At 45.4% G+C, this 18987-nt stretch overlaps 1 protein-coding gene across 1 annotated transcript in view; it reads right to left on the reverse strand.

Moving 5' to 3' along the window:
• MAPK4 (mitogen-activated protein kinase 4) overlaps positions 1 to 18987 on the reverse strand; it is an 85492-nt gene that overhangs the window by 57181 nt on the left and 9324 nt on the right. Inside the window, exons 2-3 of the mRNA XM_038743824.1 lie at positions 6170 to 6297; positions 4840 to 5904 (exon numbers count right to left, since the gene is read on the reverse strand). Of these exons, the coding sequence (XP_038599752.1) occupies positions 4840 to 5388 (549 nt within the window). The 5' untranslated portion in view covers positions 5389 to 5904; positions 6170 to 6297. The remainder of the gene's footprint in view (positions 1 to 4839; positions 5905 to 6169; positions 6298 to 18987) is intronic.

The following is an 18987-nucleotide window of genomic DNA, read 5'->3' on the forward strand; positions in this document are numbered from 1 at the left end:
CAAGATTATCAAGGGAGCCTGACTTCATTTTCATTTTTTCAGACCAGTCAGATGGGGTGCAATCAATCATATTTATTGAGCACTTACTGAGTGCAGAGCACTGTACTAAGCACTTGGGAGAATACAACAAAATAGACAGATTTAAAGTCATCTTTTGTTTATTGTGTGTTACATTGGTATAATAATGGAATCATACACACACACATCATTCACCACCAAATTAACATAATTAAAATATTGGTTGATTGATTTTGCTGAATTCATTTAACTGAAGTCATATCCCGGAAATGTCTTCATCAGATGCCAAATGTCCTTTAAAAGTCAGTGTGATTCTGCTCTAGGGAATAGACAGGATCCATGAGTGCTACTTGCCCAGACCAAGAGGACATGGAAACAGACACCAGATCATCCCTGGTAGCCTCCGTTTCAGAAACCGAGGATGACAGCTTCTTTGGCCAAGAAAGACAGAATAACGTGGCACAGTGGAAAAGCCACAGGTCTCCTGGGGTTCAGAGGACCTGGATTCAAATCCTGACTCTGTCCTTTGTCTGCTCTGTGTTCCTGGGCAAGTCACATCTTCGCTGGATCTCAGTTTCCTCATCTGTAAAGTGGGGTCTCCCTCCCCTTTAAACTATGACCTCTCTGTGGGACAGGGAATACTGTCAATCTGATTAATTTTTATCTACCCCAGTGCTCAAAACAGTGATTGTAGGCACTCAACAAATGCCATCATTATATTGTTACTTACTATTATTATTATTATTATTATTGTCCATTATCTCAGGTCTCCTAACTGGGGCACACACCAGACCTAAGTCTCAGAAAGGACCTGGATTCTAATCCCGGATCCACCACTCATCTGCTGTGTGACCTTGGTCAAGTCACTTTACTTCTCTACACCTCGGCTACCTCACCTGTAAAGTGGGGATTAAGACTGGGAACCCTACCTGGGACTGGGACTGTGTCCAACCTGATCAGCATGTGTCTACCTCAGTGCTTAGAACAGTGCCTGGCACAAAGTAAGCACTTAAATACAAGTAAAAACCCCCCCAAACCATTATAGTAGACATGTTCCCTGCCCACAACAAGTTTACAGTCTAGAGGGTGAAGCTTACAATCTGGGACCATGGCCCTTGTGTCGGGGTTGCCCGGCAAATGTTAATGACAAAAGCCATATTCAGAACAGGAGAACATCAGGCATTGCTGCTTAGTCACTGAGTCCAGAAAACCATCTTGAGTAACGGTTCCCAGCTATTAAACCAGAGAAGTAGCTTCTCTCCAGCCTGGTTAGCTGGGAATGAAGCCAATGGCTTGGACATGGCTTGAGCCACAAAAAAGTTTTCAGGTAAATTTTGCTTCTGTCTGGGCACCAGTCCCAGGCTCCCAGTGAAGACAAGGGGGCTGCCATCCTGCCTCTGTGGCCCTGGATTGGGACTGTCCATAGTTTCCCTTCCACGGCATCAAGTGAGTAACTTTCCAGTCGGACACCATTAACCAAACACTCAGCATGACTCTCCGGTCCCCAGTGCTGGATTCTGATTTCCCGGGGGATTATCCAGAGCCCAGCGAATCTACTTTTTTAAATGACATTTGTTAAGCGCTTACAATGTGCCAGGCACTGAACTAAGTGCTGGGGTAGATACAAACTTATCCAGTTGGACACAGTCCCCGGCCCATGTGGGCCTCACAGTCTTAGTCCTCATTTTACAGATGAAGTACCTGAAGCACAGAGAAATGGAGTGACTTGTCAGAGGTCACTCAGCAGCCAAGGGGAAGAGCTGGGGACTATAACCCAGGTCCTTCTGACTCTCAAGCCCATGCTCTATCCATTAGGCATGCTGCTTCTCTTAAAACTCCCTTATAAAAAAAATTATACATTTCCAAACAAGATCAATTCAAAACTGAACATGCTTCTATTCTTCAAACACCCCTTCTGAGACACAATAGAGAGGAAATAAATAGTGAGTCAGGCCGGCTAATGGGTGGACATAGAGTCTTAATGGGATTGCAGATCAGGAAGCCCTAATGAGCAGGGGCTAGCAGAATAGCAGCTGTGCTCTCTTTAGGCCAGGGCAAGGGGAGGCAGCTGGTAAACCGAGGTCTTTGCATGCAGGCATATATTGGGTGATTGATATTAAGATGTTATTTCTGTGGCTGCAACTGAAAGGGCCAACAACTGCCCTCATTCCTTGTCTGGATGAGGAAAACTTGCCCTTCACTGGGTTGCCATGCCTTTTTTTTATGGTATTATAATGACAGTATTTGTTAAGCACTTACTATGTGCCAAACACTGGTGTTAAGCGCTTACTACGTTCCATGCACTGTTCTAAATGCGGGAGTAGGAACAAAATAATCAGGTTGGACACAATCCATTTCCTTCATGGGAATCACAGCCTTAGTCCCTATTTTACAGATGAGGTAACTGAAGCACAGAGAAGTAACAGCAGACAGGTGGCAGAGCCGGGATTAGAACCCATGACCTTCCGAATCCCAGGCCTGTGCTCTATCCACAAGAGGCAGAACTACGACTAGAACCCAGGTCCTTCTGACTCTTAGGCCAGTGCTCTATCCAGTTAGGCCATGCTGTATTCCTGCTGCTTCTGCAGGCTGAAAGGCTAGGCCCTGCTTTGGATTCTGCCTCTGGCCTCTAGACGCGAAGCTTGCTGTGGGCAGGAAACGTGTCTACCAACTCTGCTACATTGTACTCTCCCAAACACCTAGGACAGTGCTCTCCACATAGTAAGTGCTCAATAAATATGATTGATTGATTGCTAAATCCTTCAGGGAAAGGGCCTGCTTGGGGAATGGTACTGGACACTGAGGTAGATCCCATGACTTTCTTCCTAGTCCAGGGCATCAATCAATTAATCACTGCCAAGATGCCAACCCTGTGGGTTTCACTCTAACTCTTAGAGTCAGGGGCACAAGCACTCAAGGGTAGCCGTGGGGCTATGTAAACTGTGCCCTCTACCAAACCTCGAGGGCACTGGATTCAGATCAGACTCTGCCACCCTCAGGTTCCCTAGGCCTTGGTTATCTCTCTGTAAAATAGAGGCAACAAAACCCACTCATGCTCTTTCCACTGAGGCACGCTCTCGGATCTGGCTCTCGGATTCTGGTGCCTGGATGCCCAAGAAGGTGGTAAATTCATGTTGTCCGCACGGAAAAAGTCTCAGGTTGGGGTCTGCCAAAGAGCAGGAGAGCTTCAAGAACAGCAACCGTACAAGTTGCCGAACCCCTTTTCTTATCGACGGCAGCTCTCTTCTTCACTAAAACCTAGAATGAACTCCAGCAAAACTCTTTACATCTCGGAAAATAGTCTCCCTCCCCTTTCTTTCTTACAGGGAAATACTGGAACAGAGTGAAAGAAACGCAGCTGCCTAATTCAGAAACAAGCTGCAAAGTGCCCAGACATTTAATGTATTCTGGGAACAGAAAGCCAAGAGACCAGACCACCCGACTGTCTGCTGCACTCGGGCTGGTTTTGATTTTTAGATATCTGAAGCTGCGATGCCGAACTGCTGCTCCTGACAACATGAGAGGGTTGAGAGCTGCAAAGGGCCCAGGATGGCAACAGAAGTTTACTGTTTTCCCAATATTCCTGCTCACAGAAGGGGCTACTGTTCTTTGCAAGGTAACCACAGACAAGCGGTGGTGGAGGAGAAGCTGGAGGCAGAGGAGAAGCTGGTGGCAAAGGAAACCCAATGAAAGCAGTAAAGCTAAGAATGCCCTTCTAGATTTCAAGGTGAAAATCTCTTAAAGGTCCCTTGGCCCACAGGGTGGGGCATGTAGGGAGGAAAAAAGCCAGGAGACAACATCTCTTGAAAAATTCTTCAACCAATGATGGAAGGAGCTGTCGCCCTGGACCCACTGTCCCGCTATTACTCCTGTCCAGAAATATCTGTTATATGGCCCCCCTGCAGCCAGCACGCACTCTCCACCTCACCCTCCTCTTACCACTAGATAAGCCTGCTCCTGAACATGCAACCAGCCAATCAGTCAATCCATGGTATTTATTGAACGCTTGGGCAGAGCTGGTTTGGAGGGGTTTGAGAAGGGCAGAGGGAGTGAACTCTGACACGGAAGTGAGTAGGAGGCATCCGCCTGACACCACAGAGCCTTCCCAATTTCAACTCCCTCTTTCCCTCCAGCTTCTAGCCCTTCTTCTACTTAACTAGAGCTGCCCACCCAGTTCTTAACCCAGAGCAGGCCCTTCAAAGTATGGAACCTGAAGCAGTCTTCCCTTCCCCACTCAGTTGTAAGGCAGTGGGTCTAGCTTGCTCTGGATAATTCAGAGCTGTTTACCCAGTTAGTGATGGATTATCCTGGCCTTTGGCTTCTCTTCAGGTGCTCACTTTGTATCCATGTGGTTTCCCCTATATCACCTCCAAGGGAAACACAAAGAACCGAGCCTCCAACCAGTGAGCCAGCCTGGCCCAAGGCTGAGAGGGAGAGCAAGTTGAAGCTATAATGATAAGCCACTCGGCGGAACCAAATCGGCAACAGGGTCTAGTTCGGCTTAGCAAACGTGACTGGATGAAGCAACGTCATATGAGTGTTCTGGTCATTATTCTGGTGAGACCCGATTCAGATCATCAACTGGTAGAGAGGATGGAGGCTTGGGAATATTCTATGGCTCTCGGCTCCCCCATCCTCTCTGTCCCTCGGGACTATGGGTGTCCGACTGTGGAAGGGCAGAGGCCAGGGAAACACACCATCACAGCCCAAACATGTTGTGGGTAGGGAACTCTATTATATCGTGCTCTCCCAAGCTCTTAGCACAGCGCACTAAGCGCTCAATAAATCCCACCAACTGATCGATTGAACCCTCCAACCTACCTTGTGGGAGTAGTGCTGATCGACGATCCTGGCCAAGCCAAAGTCCCCGATCTTCAGGACGAGGTCCTCGGTGCTGATGAAAATATTGGCCGGCTTCAGGTCCCTGTGCAGGACGTTGGCTGAGTGAATGTACTTCAGCCCGCGGAGAAGCTGGTACATGAAGAGCTTTGCATGGTCCTCAGTCAGAGTGCCCTGCTCCAGCAGCCGGGCCAGATCCGTCTCCATGTACTCCTGGACCACGTACACCACGTTGAACTTAAACAGCTGTCCCTGCAGGTCCACCCCCTTGGGCCCCAACACCTCGTATACCTTGACGATGTTGTCGTGGTCCAGACGGCGAATGATCTTGACTTCCCGCAGCGCGTGCTTCATGCTCCGGGCGTCACTCACAGCGATCTTCTTCACGGCCACCTTCCGGCAGCTCTGGCTGTCCACGGCCGAGAGGACCAGCCCGTTGACCCCGAAGCCCAAGGGCTGGAAGTCGACGAAGCGGCAGCCCAGGTCGTAGCCGTACATGCTGGCGATGCAGTCCCCCTTCTCCGCCATCATTCGCGTCAGGCACTGGGGTCCCGCTCGGTGAAGGTGATTCAGGTTCTAGCTCCCGCCCTCCAATGGCTCATCCCCGGGAGCCGGGATCAGGGATCTGTTCCGGATCCCCGGGGCGGCGGAGTCATCGATCGGCCAGACCCCTGTCTGCGGGAGAGGATGGAGCCCCGGCCTTGTCACTGGGGGCCAATCTCCGCCCTCCACTCCCTCCCCTCAGCCCCCCGAATACAGCCACACCCACAGCTCGAGAACACGGATCGGCTTGGAATCCTTTGAGGAGAAGAGACTGGGAAGAAAAATAATGCCTTCTTATCCAAACACAAAACGTTTATTATTCTTTAGTCTATTAAAAGCTCAGCCTCGCTGCAGGCCTCCGCCGCTCCCTGAGTCTCCCCTTGGATTGTCGCAGGCCAGGGATGCCACCCATCAGCAGGGGCGGTGGAGTGGGTCAGCAGGGGCTGAAGCCATCCTCCTTCTGGTACCACGATGGGTCTCACCCTGGGCGCTGCACCCCATCGTCTGTGGAGAACATCAGTTTTGAAAGCAAGAGCAGCGCCTCGTCCTTTCAGGTCCCAGGTTGTAAACTTGGAGATCCAAGGCTAATTGGACTTATGGAGAAGGGTCACCAAGAGAGCTGTTGGTGATTAGGGCACCGCTCTCTACCCTGTCCAGATTACATGTCCAGTCAGATCCGTGTCACCTCTAGAGCGAGGGGTCTTTCGGACCAAAACTCACTTCCCGTCAGTGGAGGAGCCCCACGGGGAAAATTTCCAGGCTCCAATACCTTCACCCTCGCATGGCTTTCTATCAGCCAACGCAAGTGTTCTCCGATCCCGATTGAGATGCTTCTTGCCAGTTGAATTTGTTGCCCTCTAAGGCCCGACTCGCCCCTGTTCTCTCTCAGCTCTCCTCCTAGAAGCAAGAGAAGATTGATTTGATCAGACCGTCAAATGGGCTTGATGTAAATCTGCGCTCCCTGAAGGTTAACACGCCCACAACCATATCAGCTGTGACCTTTCAGAAATTCATCAGTTACGCTCTCCAAACATACACACATCAGCGGCAGCACACCAACGGGGAAAAAAGGAACTGTTGAAGGGGGAAAACAAAGGGATCACAATTCTGTTTCTTCCGTTAGTCTTTCTTTGGATGTTTTTTTTTTTTCAGTAAATACCTTTGAATATTTTAAGAGGTGGTTTGCTACATCCTGAGATTTAATTACACTTAGGTCTCTAGCTTTCCACTTAGGTGGTATAAACACACTTTCCAAATTATAAGAAAATTGCACTACAGCACATGGCAAGAAAGACATTTTCTACTTAGCAACCAAGAGGAAAGAATTTCCGATGGCTTAGCGAGCGTTGTGATGCTCACGTTTTTCAGGGACGGGCAGCTTGTCCTACACCAGTAAATAATGTCGAACGAGGGAAAACGCACACGAACGAATGTACCAACACTGACTCATTTAGGCTGAACCGACATGCCTCCTCTCTGGTACAGGATTGCTCCTTGTTTGTTAAACATCCTGTGTTCAATTTATGCCCTCTGGTAGTTATTATTTCTTGTGCTGCAGAGCTTGGCTGCCTTACAGCATCGAGGAAGCCGGCTCCAAGCTGGTGCCTTCACAATCTAAAAAACAGTAAACACCAGGAGAGGCAGCGGACAGATGTCACGGGTGACAGATTGGTTTCCTGAGTTGAACTTTCCTTCCTCGTCCGGCCCACCTTCTTCTCTGATCCTTGAAGAGAAGCCTCTGCACATAGATGGTCCTGGAGGGGGCCCTTGGAAGAAGTAGGTTTTGAGAAGGAATTTTGAAGAGCACTGGGCACTGACAGAGGGGAGAGAAACCACTGCCGGGAAGGTGCTTGGCCTCCCCTTGGCCACAGTGTCTCCTAAAATTGTGTGTCCAACCCAATTTGCTTGTATCCACCCCAGCGCATAGTACAGTACCTGGCACATAGTAAGAGCTTAACAAATGCAATACTAATAGTAATACTACTACTACTACTAATGATAATAATTAACTGGCATTGAAATTTAAAGTCAACTTAAATATTTGTGAAATAAATTTAGGGTATGTGTTATTTATGCCGTACCTCTTTGGACCTCAGTTTCCTCATCTATGAAATGGGGACAAAATAGATTATGATCCCCACGTGGGACAGGGACTTTGATCCTACAACCTTATACCTACCCCAGAGTTTAGCATATATTAAGTACTCAATAAATTTCATCAATATTATTATGCATATTATAGGTATGAGATTACAGAAAAAGTAAGCCTTCTGAACATTTTCCTTGTGCTATCTTATCCAGTACAAAGGCTCTCTCACACTAGTCAATTCCTTATTTCTCTACATAAATCCTCAATCTGCCCATCTGTTGGTTTTTCGATGTTAACTTCCAATATTCTGTAGAGTTATAAAGTGAACACTGATGGAATCCACCTTTGTGCTCTGTAACAATTATGAAAATTAAGTCTCATTTAGATTCTGGCTCATAGGAAGTGAGGATATTCAGCGCATCTTCGGGCAGAGCTCAAAGCAGCATGACTTCTGGGCAAAAAATGGCTACACCTTTCATTTGGGCCTGTGGGGTCAAACCAGGGTATCTGATCCAGTTCCCAGGAAAGCCAATACTTTTTGTCTCGGTCAGGCAGTCAGTCATATTTATTGTGAGAGATTACTGTGAGCAGAGCACTTGGAAGAGTACAATGCAACAATAAACAGGCACATGCCCATCCCACAATGAGCTTATAGTCTAGAAGGGATAATAATAATTGTAGTATTTGTTAAGCATTATGTGCCAGGCACTGTGCAAAACACTGGGTTGGATACAAGCAAATTGGATTGGACACAGTCCCCATCCCACTTGGGGCTCACAGTCTTACTCCCCACTTTACAGATGAGGTAACTGAGACGGAGAGAACTGAAATGACTTGCCCAGAGTCACCCAAGAGACAAACAGCTGAGCCAGGATTAGAACTCGTGGCCTCCTGACACCCAGAGCTGGGCTCTTTCCACTGGACCACACTGCTTCTCCTCCTTTCCCTCTTGCTCCTCACCCACCAAAGACAAAGCCACAATGGTGCCAATGATCCCACCCAACAAAAGCCAGTTGGAATTCTCCCGAGTTCCGTTAAGCAGCTTTCCCTAAGACAAGGTTTCAGGCCCAAGGCCTGGTGCCCTTGCTTAAACACCAATATTGATTTTTTTTTAGACAGTGGCTTTGTATCAAGTAGCGATGCTGTTTCATGCCATGACCGAAGAGCTGTGCTTAATTCAAAATCTTTTCTATAGCCACATTCTTCCCACTTCTCTTTTCCAGAAAATCCTCACTGCAGGAGGAAAAAGGCCACTCTAGCTCCTCCAGGCCCCATCAGCCAACAGCCATTCATAAGAGGGTTGGTTTTTCTTCCTTTGCTGTACACTGTACCCCCACTCCTCACCTCCTAACCCCTCAGCAGTCTTTGATGCCAGTGGTGCGGGCCTGGACCATCCCGCAGGGACTCCCTGCAGCCCTGATCCCACATCAATGCCAAGCACAGAGCTCTGTGGTAGTCCAGTGGAAATCCAAGCCCCTAGGAAAGGAGAAGGGCAAGGGCCGACCGCTTCCAGTCTTAGCCGTTATTTGGAAAATAACATATCCAGCCAGGGAGAAGAAAGACTCGCAAGCCTCACAGTAATGCCAAAGTAGCACATGAAGGATTCCTCAGGCTCTCTGATAAGGTGTCAGTTTCATCGTCAGACAAAAGTAGGGGGAAGGAGAAAGTGCCTTGGAACTCAAGTTCCCCACATGATGAATTTGGCTCACCCAGGGAATGACACAAGCAGCCCAGGGTCAGATTTCTGGGCACCAGCTTTTAGGTTTAGATTGTGGGTTTCCTAAGAGCTGGGGCTTCTGCAAAGTAGATGGTGCTACTAGAAGTGTGATGTCTTTGTGAGGCTGGGCTGTCACTTGTCTTTATTAAAGGAGATGGCAGGTGAATGGAAACCGTCCCTTTAAACAGTCTGCCAGTGGTGTTGCAGTTGGATAAAGCTCTACATTTAACTAGGATGGCATTGGGTCACCCTGCTCTCCCTCCTGATCCCCCACCGGGGTTTCCATCCTGTAGCCGGGCTGCCTCCGACAGCATGGGAAAGGATGGGGCCCAGAGCCAGCAGCTGAGAATGCAGGTCATAGTTTCTGGACCTTGTGGGCAGAGGTAAAGTAACTCCCCTGAGAGTTTGGGCTATCATATAATAATAATAATGATGATAATAACAATGACGACAATAATAATGATAAAGTGCTTACTATTGTGCCCTTCCTGTTATCAAACTATGGAGTCATAGTTTGACTCCAACTATAGTTTGACTCTCCCCCCTTCAAAGCCTTATTGAAGGAACATCTCCTCCAAGAGGCCTTCCCTGACTAAGCCCTCCTTTTCTCTCCTCCCACTCCCTTTGGCATCACCCTGACTTGCTGCCTTTATTCATTCCCAACCCCACAACACTTATGTACATATCTGCAATTTACAGATTTATTGATTTATCTAGATTGTAAGCTCGTTGTGGGCAGGGAATGTGTCTGTTTATTTTTATGTTGCACTCTCCCAAGTGCTTAGTACAGTACTCAGAACACAGTAAGTACTCAATAAATACAATTGACTGACTGACTCCCCCCTCTAAATTGTAAGCTTGCTGTGGTCAGGGAACATAGCCAACTCTGTTATAGTATACTCTTTCAAGTGCTTAGTGCAATGTTCCACACACAGTAAGCACTCAATGAATACTACTGATTTATTGATTGTATCTACCCCAGTGCTTGGCACCCAGTAAAGGCTTAAATGTCACAATTAATAATAGTTAATTAAGAAATGCAAACAAAAATGTGTAGTTCTCAGTGCTCCCCACCCACAAATCCACCTTCAAATAATCCCTGATAACACTGATAATGGTGTCAATAATAATAATAATGGCATTTATTAAGCACTTATTATGTGCAGAGCACTGTTCTAAGTGCTGGGGAGGTTACAAGGTGATCAGGTTGTCCCATGGGGGGCTCACAGTCTTAATCCCCATTTTCCAGATGAGGGAACTGAGGCACAGAGAAGTTAAGTGACTTACCCAAAGTCACACAGCTGACAGTTGGTGGAGCCGGGATTTGAACTCATGACCTCTGATTCCAAAGCCCATGCTCTTTCCACTGGGCCACACTACTTAAGCCCCAAACCACAAGCTAAGCCTGAAATTCCTCTCCCTGCTAACTCTCTCCTCACACCATATAAACTAAATGTCCGTTAAAACCTGTGCTTGGAAAGGACAAGTTAATTGCCAAGTGGCTACTCTTCCATCATTGAATAATTAAGCAATTACTGAGTAAGGGGAAAAAACCCACATGTGAACCATGAGATAGCAGCTGTTGCCATTCCATATCGGAATTTTCTTCATAATTGAATAGCAGTGCTCTTCAACAGGCTTAATTTCTGGATGGTCGTTTGTCATGGCTTCACTACTCTCACCACATGCTCAGTGATATCAGCATCTGCAAGTGCCCGGGAGTTGGAGGACCTGGGTTCTAAGGCTGGTTCTACCACTTGCCTACTGTTTAAGCCTGGGGCAAGTCAGTTAACTTCTCTGTGCCTCAGTGACCTCATTCGTAAAATGGGGATTAATACTGTGAGACCTATGTGGAAGAGCGACTTTCTCCAACCTGATAAGCTTATATCTACCCCAGTGTTTAGAAGAGTGGTTGACATAGAGTAAACACTTAACAAAAAACACAAAAAAGAAGGTTTTTGGTCCTGGCATCTAAGGAGAAGACAAGGACACTAAGGATACTTAAGAAGTAATTGAATTGAGCTGAACTGAGGTGGGACATTTCTATTTTCATCCAAGCCTATGCAGAATCAGGCACTCTGGAAGTTCTAAACCAAAAAAGGTGTTGGCTTGTCATTCATTTGTTAGCCAAGACAATGAATGAACTCCAGGCATGTGAATTTCATTCAACATACTGCTGACAGTTGTACCCAGCATTTATTCAGAAAAAATCCAAATCCAGTTGGCGAGAAGGGGACAGGGGGAGAAGAAAACAGCAGAGGAACTACACAGCTATACTTTAAATTTAGAAACTTTCTTTTCCTTTAATCTGTTTTTATTAAGTCTAAGCTGAGCCTCCTATAGCAGTCTATGTGCTTTTTGACTCACACACCTGTCAAATCTATAATGAAGTTAACCCTGGAATAACAATAACAGTCCCCCTATACATACACATCATGACACATACAAATAGAATCTTCCCAGCAGCTGACACCTCACAGGCTATCTAAAGCATATCCTCTTTTTTTTTTTTTAATGACACGTGTTGACCCATCAGAGCACATCTCACTTCATTAATCACTTGGCACCTTCTTTGGCAGAGTTTTTTTTTTAAATGGTATCTGTTAATCACTTACTATGTGCAATGCCCTGTACTAAGCACTGGGGTAGTTACAAGCTCCCCTCTAAGGGTCGCCCCTGGAGGGTTTCCAGTACTCTACCAGTTTCGACTTAAGGAGGGAGAGTCAAGCTCTTAGTACAGTGCTCTGCACACAGTAAGCACTCAATAAATACGATTGAATGAATAAATGAATTAAACTATTTGGGCAGCACAGTTCAACACTATCTTAGCAAAAACAGCTGCCAGTAAACAAGCCAATACTGGACTGGGCGATTCAATTGGATCACAGCTCTTTGCTACATGGAAAAAATTCACTGCCTCTCACAAGTATTAATATACATGGAACTCACATCATCTAGTTTCCTATGGCCGAAATCTCAAAATCAAGTTCCACTTGCACAAACAAAGTCAAGTCTCAATTATCCTTGGCAGTGGAGGACAGGAATAACATAGCTAAAGTCCTCAGACAAACAGTTAAGAATGTACTGGGAGAAGAGGAGGAGCTAAGAAGGAGTGAAATGGTGAAAAGGTGGCCATCAGGAGAGAGGTGTCAAAGAGAAAGTCCTGGATGAAACACAAACCCAATAATCATCCCCTGTAAAAAAACAATAAATTATCCAGCGCTTAATATATGCAGAGCATTATACTAAGCACTTGGGAGAGTAAAATGCAACAGAATTAGCAGACACATCTCCTGCTCATAATGAGCTTACAGTCTAGAGAAAATACTAATATTTTCTGAACCTTCACTAAGAGGGGGAATCAGACGGAAAGATCAAATGGCATCGATGCTCTTCCTCTTGCCATGGGCTGAAGTTTAATATGGCCTGGGTCCAGGCTCGAGGGGAGCTGAGGAATGGTTTCCTGCCCGATGCCAAAAGGGTCAGGTCTTCTGCTGGGCTCCACTTGTTTCTGTCTTTCTGCCTAGCAACAATATAAACAACAGAATAGCACAAAATTAAGGATCCTAAATACCAAACCACTCTGAATTCTCATCCATCCATCAGACTCCAAAAGGTTCTTTTGATCATAAAAGAGGGACCCAAAGCGGCTGGCAGGCCCCAGCCCAATTGTCTTTTTAAATCGTGTCCTGGACCGAACGCTAAAACCTGAGGGATAGAAGCAAACCACTCTGGCTTCAAGATCACCAGCCTGAGTCACTATAAAACTTTGGGGGTGTCAACCAAGCAGCAACCCAGCAGAACAGGGGAATGCTTTTTGTGGGGAGAACATGCAAAAAAACCTTTTTCTCTCAGTCTCCTCCCAGAGAGGGCATTTCCAAATTTGTCCTTTTTTAACTTTGGAAGACTGAACCAGATGTTGGCTGTAAGCTTCTTATGACTGCATTTCAATGGACGATTCATCAGATGGCAAAATACTTCTCTCCTACTAAAAGCCAGCCCGCACATTTAGCTCCTCTAGTGACAATCTACTCACTACACATCAATCTCGTCTATCTCAGTACCGAATTCTTGCTCAAATCCTGCTTCTGGCCTGGAATACCCTTTATCTCCATATCCGACAATTACTCTCTACCTCCTTCAAAACCTTATTGTGGCCTAAGTCCTCTTTTCCCTTTCTTTCACTCCCTTGTGCATATCCCTTTCTCCTTTGATTCATCCCCCCTCCCAGCCCCACAGCACTTATATGCATATCTGTAATTTATTTATAATAATGTCTGTCTCCCCTCTAGACTGTAAGCTCCCTGTGGGCAGGATAATGTGTCTGTTATATTGTTGTGTTGTATTCTCCCACTGTACTGCTTAGTACAGTGCCCTGCACACAGGAAGTCCTCAATAAATACAATTGATTAATTGATTGATTCTCCCATCCAAGACCACGTCCCATTATGACTCTTCAGATTGTGTAAAACCAGTGTTTCCAATGGCATCAATTGTATAGTTTAGCTGCTAAGCTTCTGGATTGAAATTTGCAACTCAAGTGACAAACATACTCACAATTTAAAAATTATTTAGGCTGCTCCCTGAAAACATTTGTACTGCCATTAGCATGCAATTCCTCTCCCCATGACCTAACTCTGGCAGGCCTTTCTTCTAGTACAACAAGTGAGTTGCAGGTTTCCAGCCAATCCACTCAGCACAGTGAATGGCCCTGCTCTGGTTTCACTGAAGTGATAGAAAGGGAACTGTGGTTCTCTCTTCCTCAACAGTGGCTTTTCCCTTTAAACTTTGCAGGACATACTTTCTGCTCTCTGAGGCATTCTCTCCCTCCTTTTTTTTAATGGTATTTTTTGAGTGGTTACTATGTGCTAAGCACCGTTCTAAATACTAGGGTAGATACGAGATAATCAGGTTGGACACAGTCCCTGTCCCACATGGAATTCATTCATTCCATCATATTTATTGAGCACTTACTGTTTATTGAGCACTTACTGTGTGCAGAGCACTGTAAGCACTTGGGAGAGTACAATACAGCAATAAACAGACACATTCCCTGCCCAAGCAAGCTTACGGTCTAGAGGGCAGGAGACAGATATTAATATAAATATATAAATTACAGATAAATACATAAGTGCTGTGGGGCCGGGAGAGGGGAAGAAGAAAGGGAGCAAGTCAGGGAGACAAGGAAGGGAGTGGGAGAAGAGGAAAGGGGGGCTTAGTCAGGGAAGGCCTCTTGGAGGAGATGTGTTTTCAATAAGGCTTTGAAGTACAAGAGAGTAACTGTCTTTCAGATTTGAGAAGGGAGGGTGTTCCAGTCCAGAGACAGGATGTGGGCGAGGGGTCGGTGGCGAGATAGACGAAATCAAGGCACAGTGAGAAAGTTAGCTTTAGAGGAATGAAGTGTGTGGGCTGAGTTGTAGTAGGAGAGTAGCGACAGTATCGGTGAAATCTTCACAATTTCCCCAGTCCCTTCTCAAAGCTATGGTGCACTCATTTTTTTCTTCCCACAAGAGCTCTCTATTATGACTTAATTGAGGCCAGAAAGCCTTGTCATGCACTGAGGGCTCCTCCTTGAAACCATTTCCACCTCATTTGTTCTTTGTCTGACTTTTCTTCTTGGTGTATTTCCCCAAGTTTCCTCTCACTGTGATTTGCTCCTTCTGATGACCCCTGGGATGTACTGCGATTTCTTACTCTTCATCCTGTACACCTAATAAAGATAAGTCTTCGGGGTCTTGCCCCCAAAAGAATCATTGTTCACTGAGAGTTTTTGAAAGGAATGTCCCCCCATACCCATGGTTTTCCTTAAATAGCTTCTTGAGGGCAGGAGTCATGTGTAGTCACTCTATTGTCCTCTCTCAAAGCATGCATTACGGTGCTCTGCACACAGTAAGTGCTCCATAAATACCACTGATTTACTGACGCTCTATTAGTCAATCGTATTTTATTGAGCTCTTATTGTATGCAGAGCACTGTGCTAAGCACTTTGGAGAGTACAATATAACAATATGAGACATATTCCCTGCCCACGCCAAGCTTACAGTTTAGAGGAGGAGACAGGCATTAATATAAATAAAATTACAGATATGTACAATGTGTTGTGGGGCTGGAGAGGTATATTAGGGAATTAAGTAGTTGAAGTCAAGGGAGCAAATGAATTCTCCAAGGGAGTGGGTGTAGATGGAGAATTGAAGGGAACCCAGAACTAAGCCTCTGAGGGACTCCTACAGATAGAGAGTGAAAAGCAGAGGAGGAGACTGAATAGCGAACAACAAACAAAATAGGAGAAGAACCAGGAGAGGGTAGTGTCAATGAAGCCAAGGTTGGATAATGTTTCAAGGGGAATGGGGTGGCCCACAGTTTGAAGGCAGCCATGAAGTCAAGGAGGATTAAGATAGAGGTATTTGGATTTATGGGGTTTTGTTTTTGAGGGGTTTTTTAATGATATTTGTGAAGGGCTTACTATGTGTCACATATTGTATTGAGGGCTGGTGTAGATACAAGCTAATCAGGGTGGATACAATCCATGTCCCACAAAGGGGCTCACAGTATTAATAATCCCCATTTTATATATGAGGTAACTAAGGCCCAGAGAAGTGAAGTGACTTTCTCAAGGTCACACAGCAGTCAAGTGGAGGAGCAGGGAGTCCTTCTGACTCCCAAGCTTGTGCTCTCTCCATTAGGTCATGCTGCTTCTCATTTGGCAAGCAAGAAGATTCTTACTGATGTCCTTAGAGAAAGCAGTTTTCATTGACTGAAGTGGGGAGAGGGGCCAAGAAGAGAATTAGGGTACAGAAATGGAGGAAGCAGGTATAGACCATTATGCCAAGGGTTTGAGGAGGAATGGGAGGAGGGAGATGGGGCAATAACTGGAGGGAGCCATGAGGCCAAGGGAGTATTCTTTTTAGGACAGGGAGACATGGGAATATTTGAAAGCAGTAGGGAAGAATCCATTGGAGATAGAACAATTGAGGATAATCCTCAGGGAAGGAAGATGGGAGGGGCAAGTGTTTTGATAAGGTGCAAAGGGGTGAGGATGGAGGTTCAGGTGGAAGGGGTTCAGTTTCTGATAGGAGGCTGAAGATCACTTCTTGAAATACTGCTGGGAAAGATGGGATTGTCGAAGAGCAGGCAGGAGGAGGGAGGGACTGGAAAGAAGCATTGAAGATATTAGGGAGATCATGCCTGTTGGTTTCAATTTTCTCAAAGTATGTGGCCAGATCACTGGGGCAAGAGATGGGGGGAGGCGGAGGGGCCAGGGGAAGGGAACAGGAGTTTGAGAAGGAAGTTAAATGTCTGAAACAATTGGCATGAAAGTAGGCATGGAAGTCAATCAAAACCACTATCAACATCTTGGACAATCAATGAATAGTATTTGAGTGCTAACTTTATTCAAAAACACAGTACTAAATGCTTGGAAGAGTACAATAGTGTTGGTAGGCACAATCTCTGGCCTGAGGAGAGGAGAGGAGAGGGAGAGGAAATGGAGAGGGAGGGGATAGGAGAGTGTGACAGATATTAAAATAAATTACAGGTAGGGGAAACAACCAAGTGCAGTCTAGCATCATCATCATCATCAATCGTATTTATTGAGCGCTTACTGTGTGCAGAGCACTGTACTAAGCGCTTGGGAAGTACAAATTGGCAACATATAGAGACAGTCCCTACCCAACAGTGGGCTCACAGTCTAAAAGGGGGAGACAGAGAACAAAACCAAACATACTAACAAAATAAAATAAATAGAATAGATATGTACAAGCAAAATAAATAGAGTAATAAATATGTACAAACATATTTGTAGATGTTTCCTCCTAGCAGAGGAGTTTATAATCTCCCAGATTACACATTAAGAACAAGACAACTCTGTTCCTCCGCAGAAGGGGGTGAAAATACTCTCTGCCTCCCAGAGCTGTTCTTTTCTCCCTTATAGTGACCTTTCTAGGTCAAAGTATTGTTCTGCATTTTCACTTCATTCTAACTCCAGTCCATTCAGTGCTAAGAGTATTATCAGTGCACACACACACACATCATATTTATGACAGTGATGGGTCAATGTCACTAGGCTGTAAATTTGTTGAAGTCAGGGAACGTATCCATCAATTCTGCTTTATTGTACTCTCCCAAGCGCTTAGTACAGTGCTCTGTATACAGTAAGTGCTCAGTAAATATGATTGATTGATTGACAGTGCATTCAATAACGGTGGAAATACATTTGCTTTAAAGCAAATCCAGCTTGCTTTGGCTCAGTATGCCAACAACTCTTCTGTCCTTCCTTCCTTCTCAGCTTTCACAACTGTGCCATCATAAGCCGAAAATGCTAATTCTGGGCTGTTTTACCAAGCTTAGGTAAATGTTATGCCCCCAGGCACTCTTCTCTTGGCTTGGTTCTTGCGGAGAAACATAACAACAGACATTATAATCAGAAAGCTCTTTCCATTGAAAAAGGCCCCACCACTGCTGTCATATCACTTCTTTCTCCCATTAGCCTGCAGTCTCTGATGTTTCCAAAGCTACTCTACATCCAGGTATAATCACCCAAATCAACAAACATTTCCAAAATCTGCCAGCACCACTTAAACTGTCTAGCTAAGCTTGATATCCTGGCATTCCCCACAGTGTAGTGGGTTTACGTTCCCTGGAAAGGGGCTTGTATCATGAATGGCTGTATAGTGGAGTATGCTTACTCATAAATGTACACGTGATAAATCAGTACCTGTACCAGAACCCCTGAAAAATTAATGAAATTTATTTCTATTCTATATACTGTAACTTTAACATTACTGGACTATTGCTTACTCTTTGTTAAAGTAATTAAAAGCATGACATTACAACATTAACTAAATAAGGAGCTTTAATATGATTAGGAGCCTTTGTAGGAGGCTTCAGAAGCAGAAGCTTATTCCTCTGATTGGCAGTGGCTTTAGTGAAAAATATGCCAACTTAGGATAAACCGCAGCCTTCTTTTCCTCATGAAGTACTTTGTTATAGGCCAACTCCTGAGCATCTCAGCACATCTTGATACTCCTCTCTCCATTAGGGTCTTCTTTTTTATATGCTATTTGTTATGTGCTTACTATTTGCCAGGCACTGTGCTAAGTGCTGGGGTAGATAGTAATAATAATGGTATTTATTAAGCCCTTACTATGTGCCAGGCACTGTATTAAGCACTGGGGTGGATACGAGCATATCCCTTGTCCCAAATCGGGCTGAGTTTCAATCCCCATTTTACAGATGAAGTAACTGAGGCCCAGAGATGTGAAGTAACTTGCCCAAGGTCACACAGCAGACAAGTGGCAGAGCTGAGATTAGAACCCATGACCTTCTGACTCTTAGGCCTGTGCTCTATCCACTATGCCATGCTGCTTCTCTGTAATCTTCTTCAGTCATCTGAGTTTATTCACTTAAGAAGTGTGGCTTTGTGGAAACAGCACGGGCTTGGGACCCAGAGAACCTGGGTTCTAACCCCACTTCTGCCACTTATCTGCTGTGTGACCTTGGGCAAGCCACTTAACTTCTCTGTGCCTCAGTTACTTCATCTATAAAAGGGGGATTTAGACTGTAAGCCCCTTATGGGACAACCTACTTACCTTGTATCTACCCCAGCACTTAGAACAGTGCTCGGCACATAATAAGCACTTCAGAAATACCATCATTGTTATTATTATTATTAAAGTTTATCCAGTGAATTGACCCTAGAGACTATAAACTAAATGGGGGCAGGGAACACGTCTACCAACTCTGCTACACTGTATTCTCCCAAGCATTTAGTACAGTGCTCTGC

Source organism: Tachyglossus aculeatus, chromosome 3, assembly GCF_015852505.1.
Source record: "Tachyglossus aculeatus isolate mTacAcu1 chromosome 3, mTacAcu1.pri, whole genome shotgun sequence".
Classification (NCBI taxonomy): domain Eukaryota; kingdom Metazoa; phylum Chordata; class Mammalia; order Monotremata; family Tachyglossidae; genus Tachyglossus; species Tachyglossus aculeatus.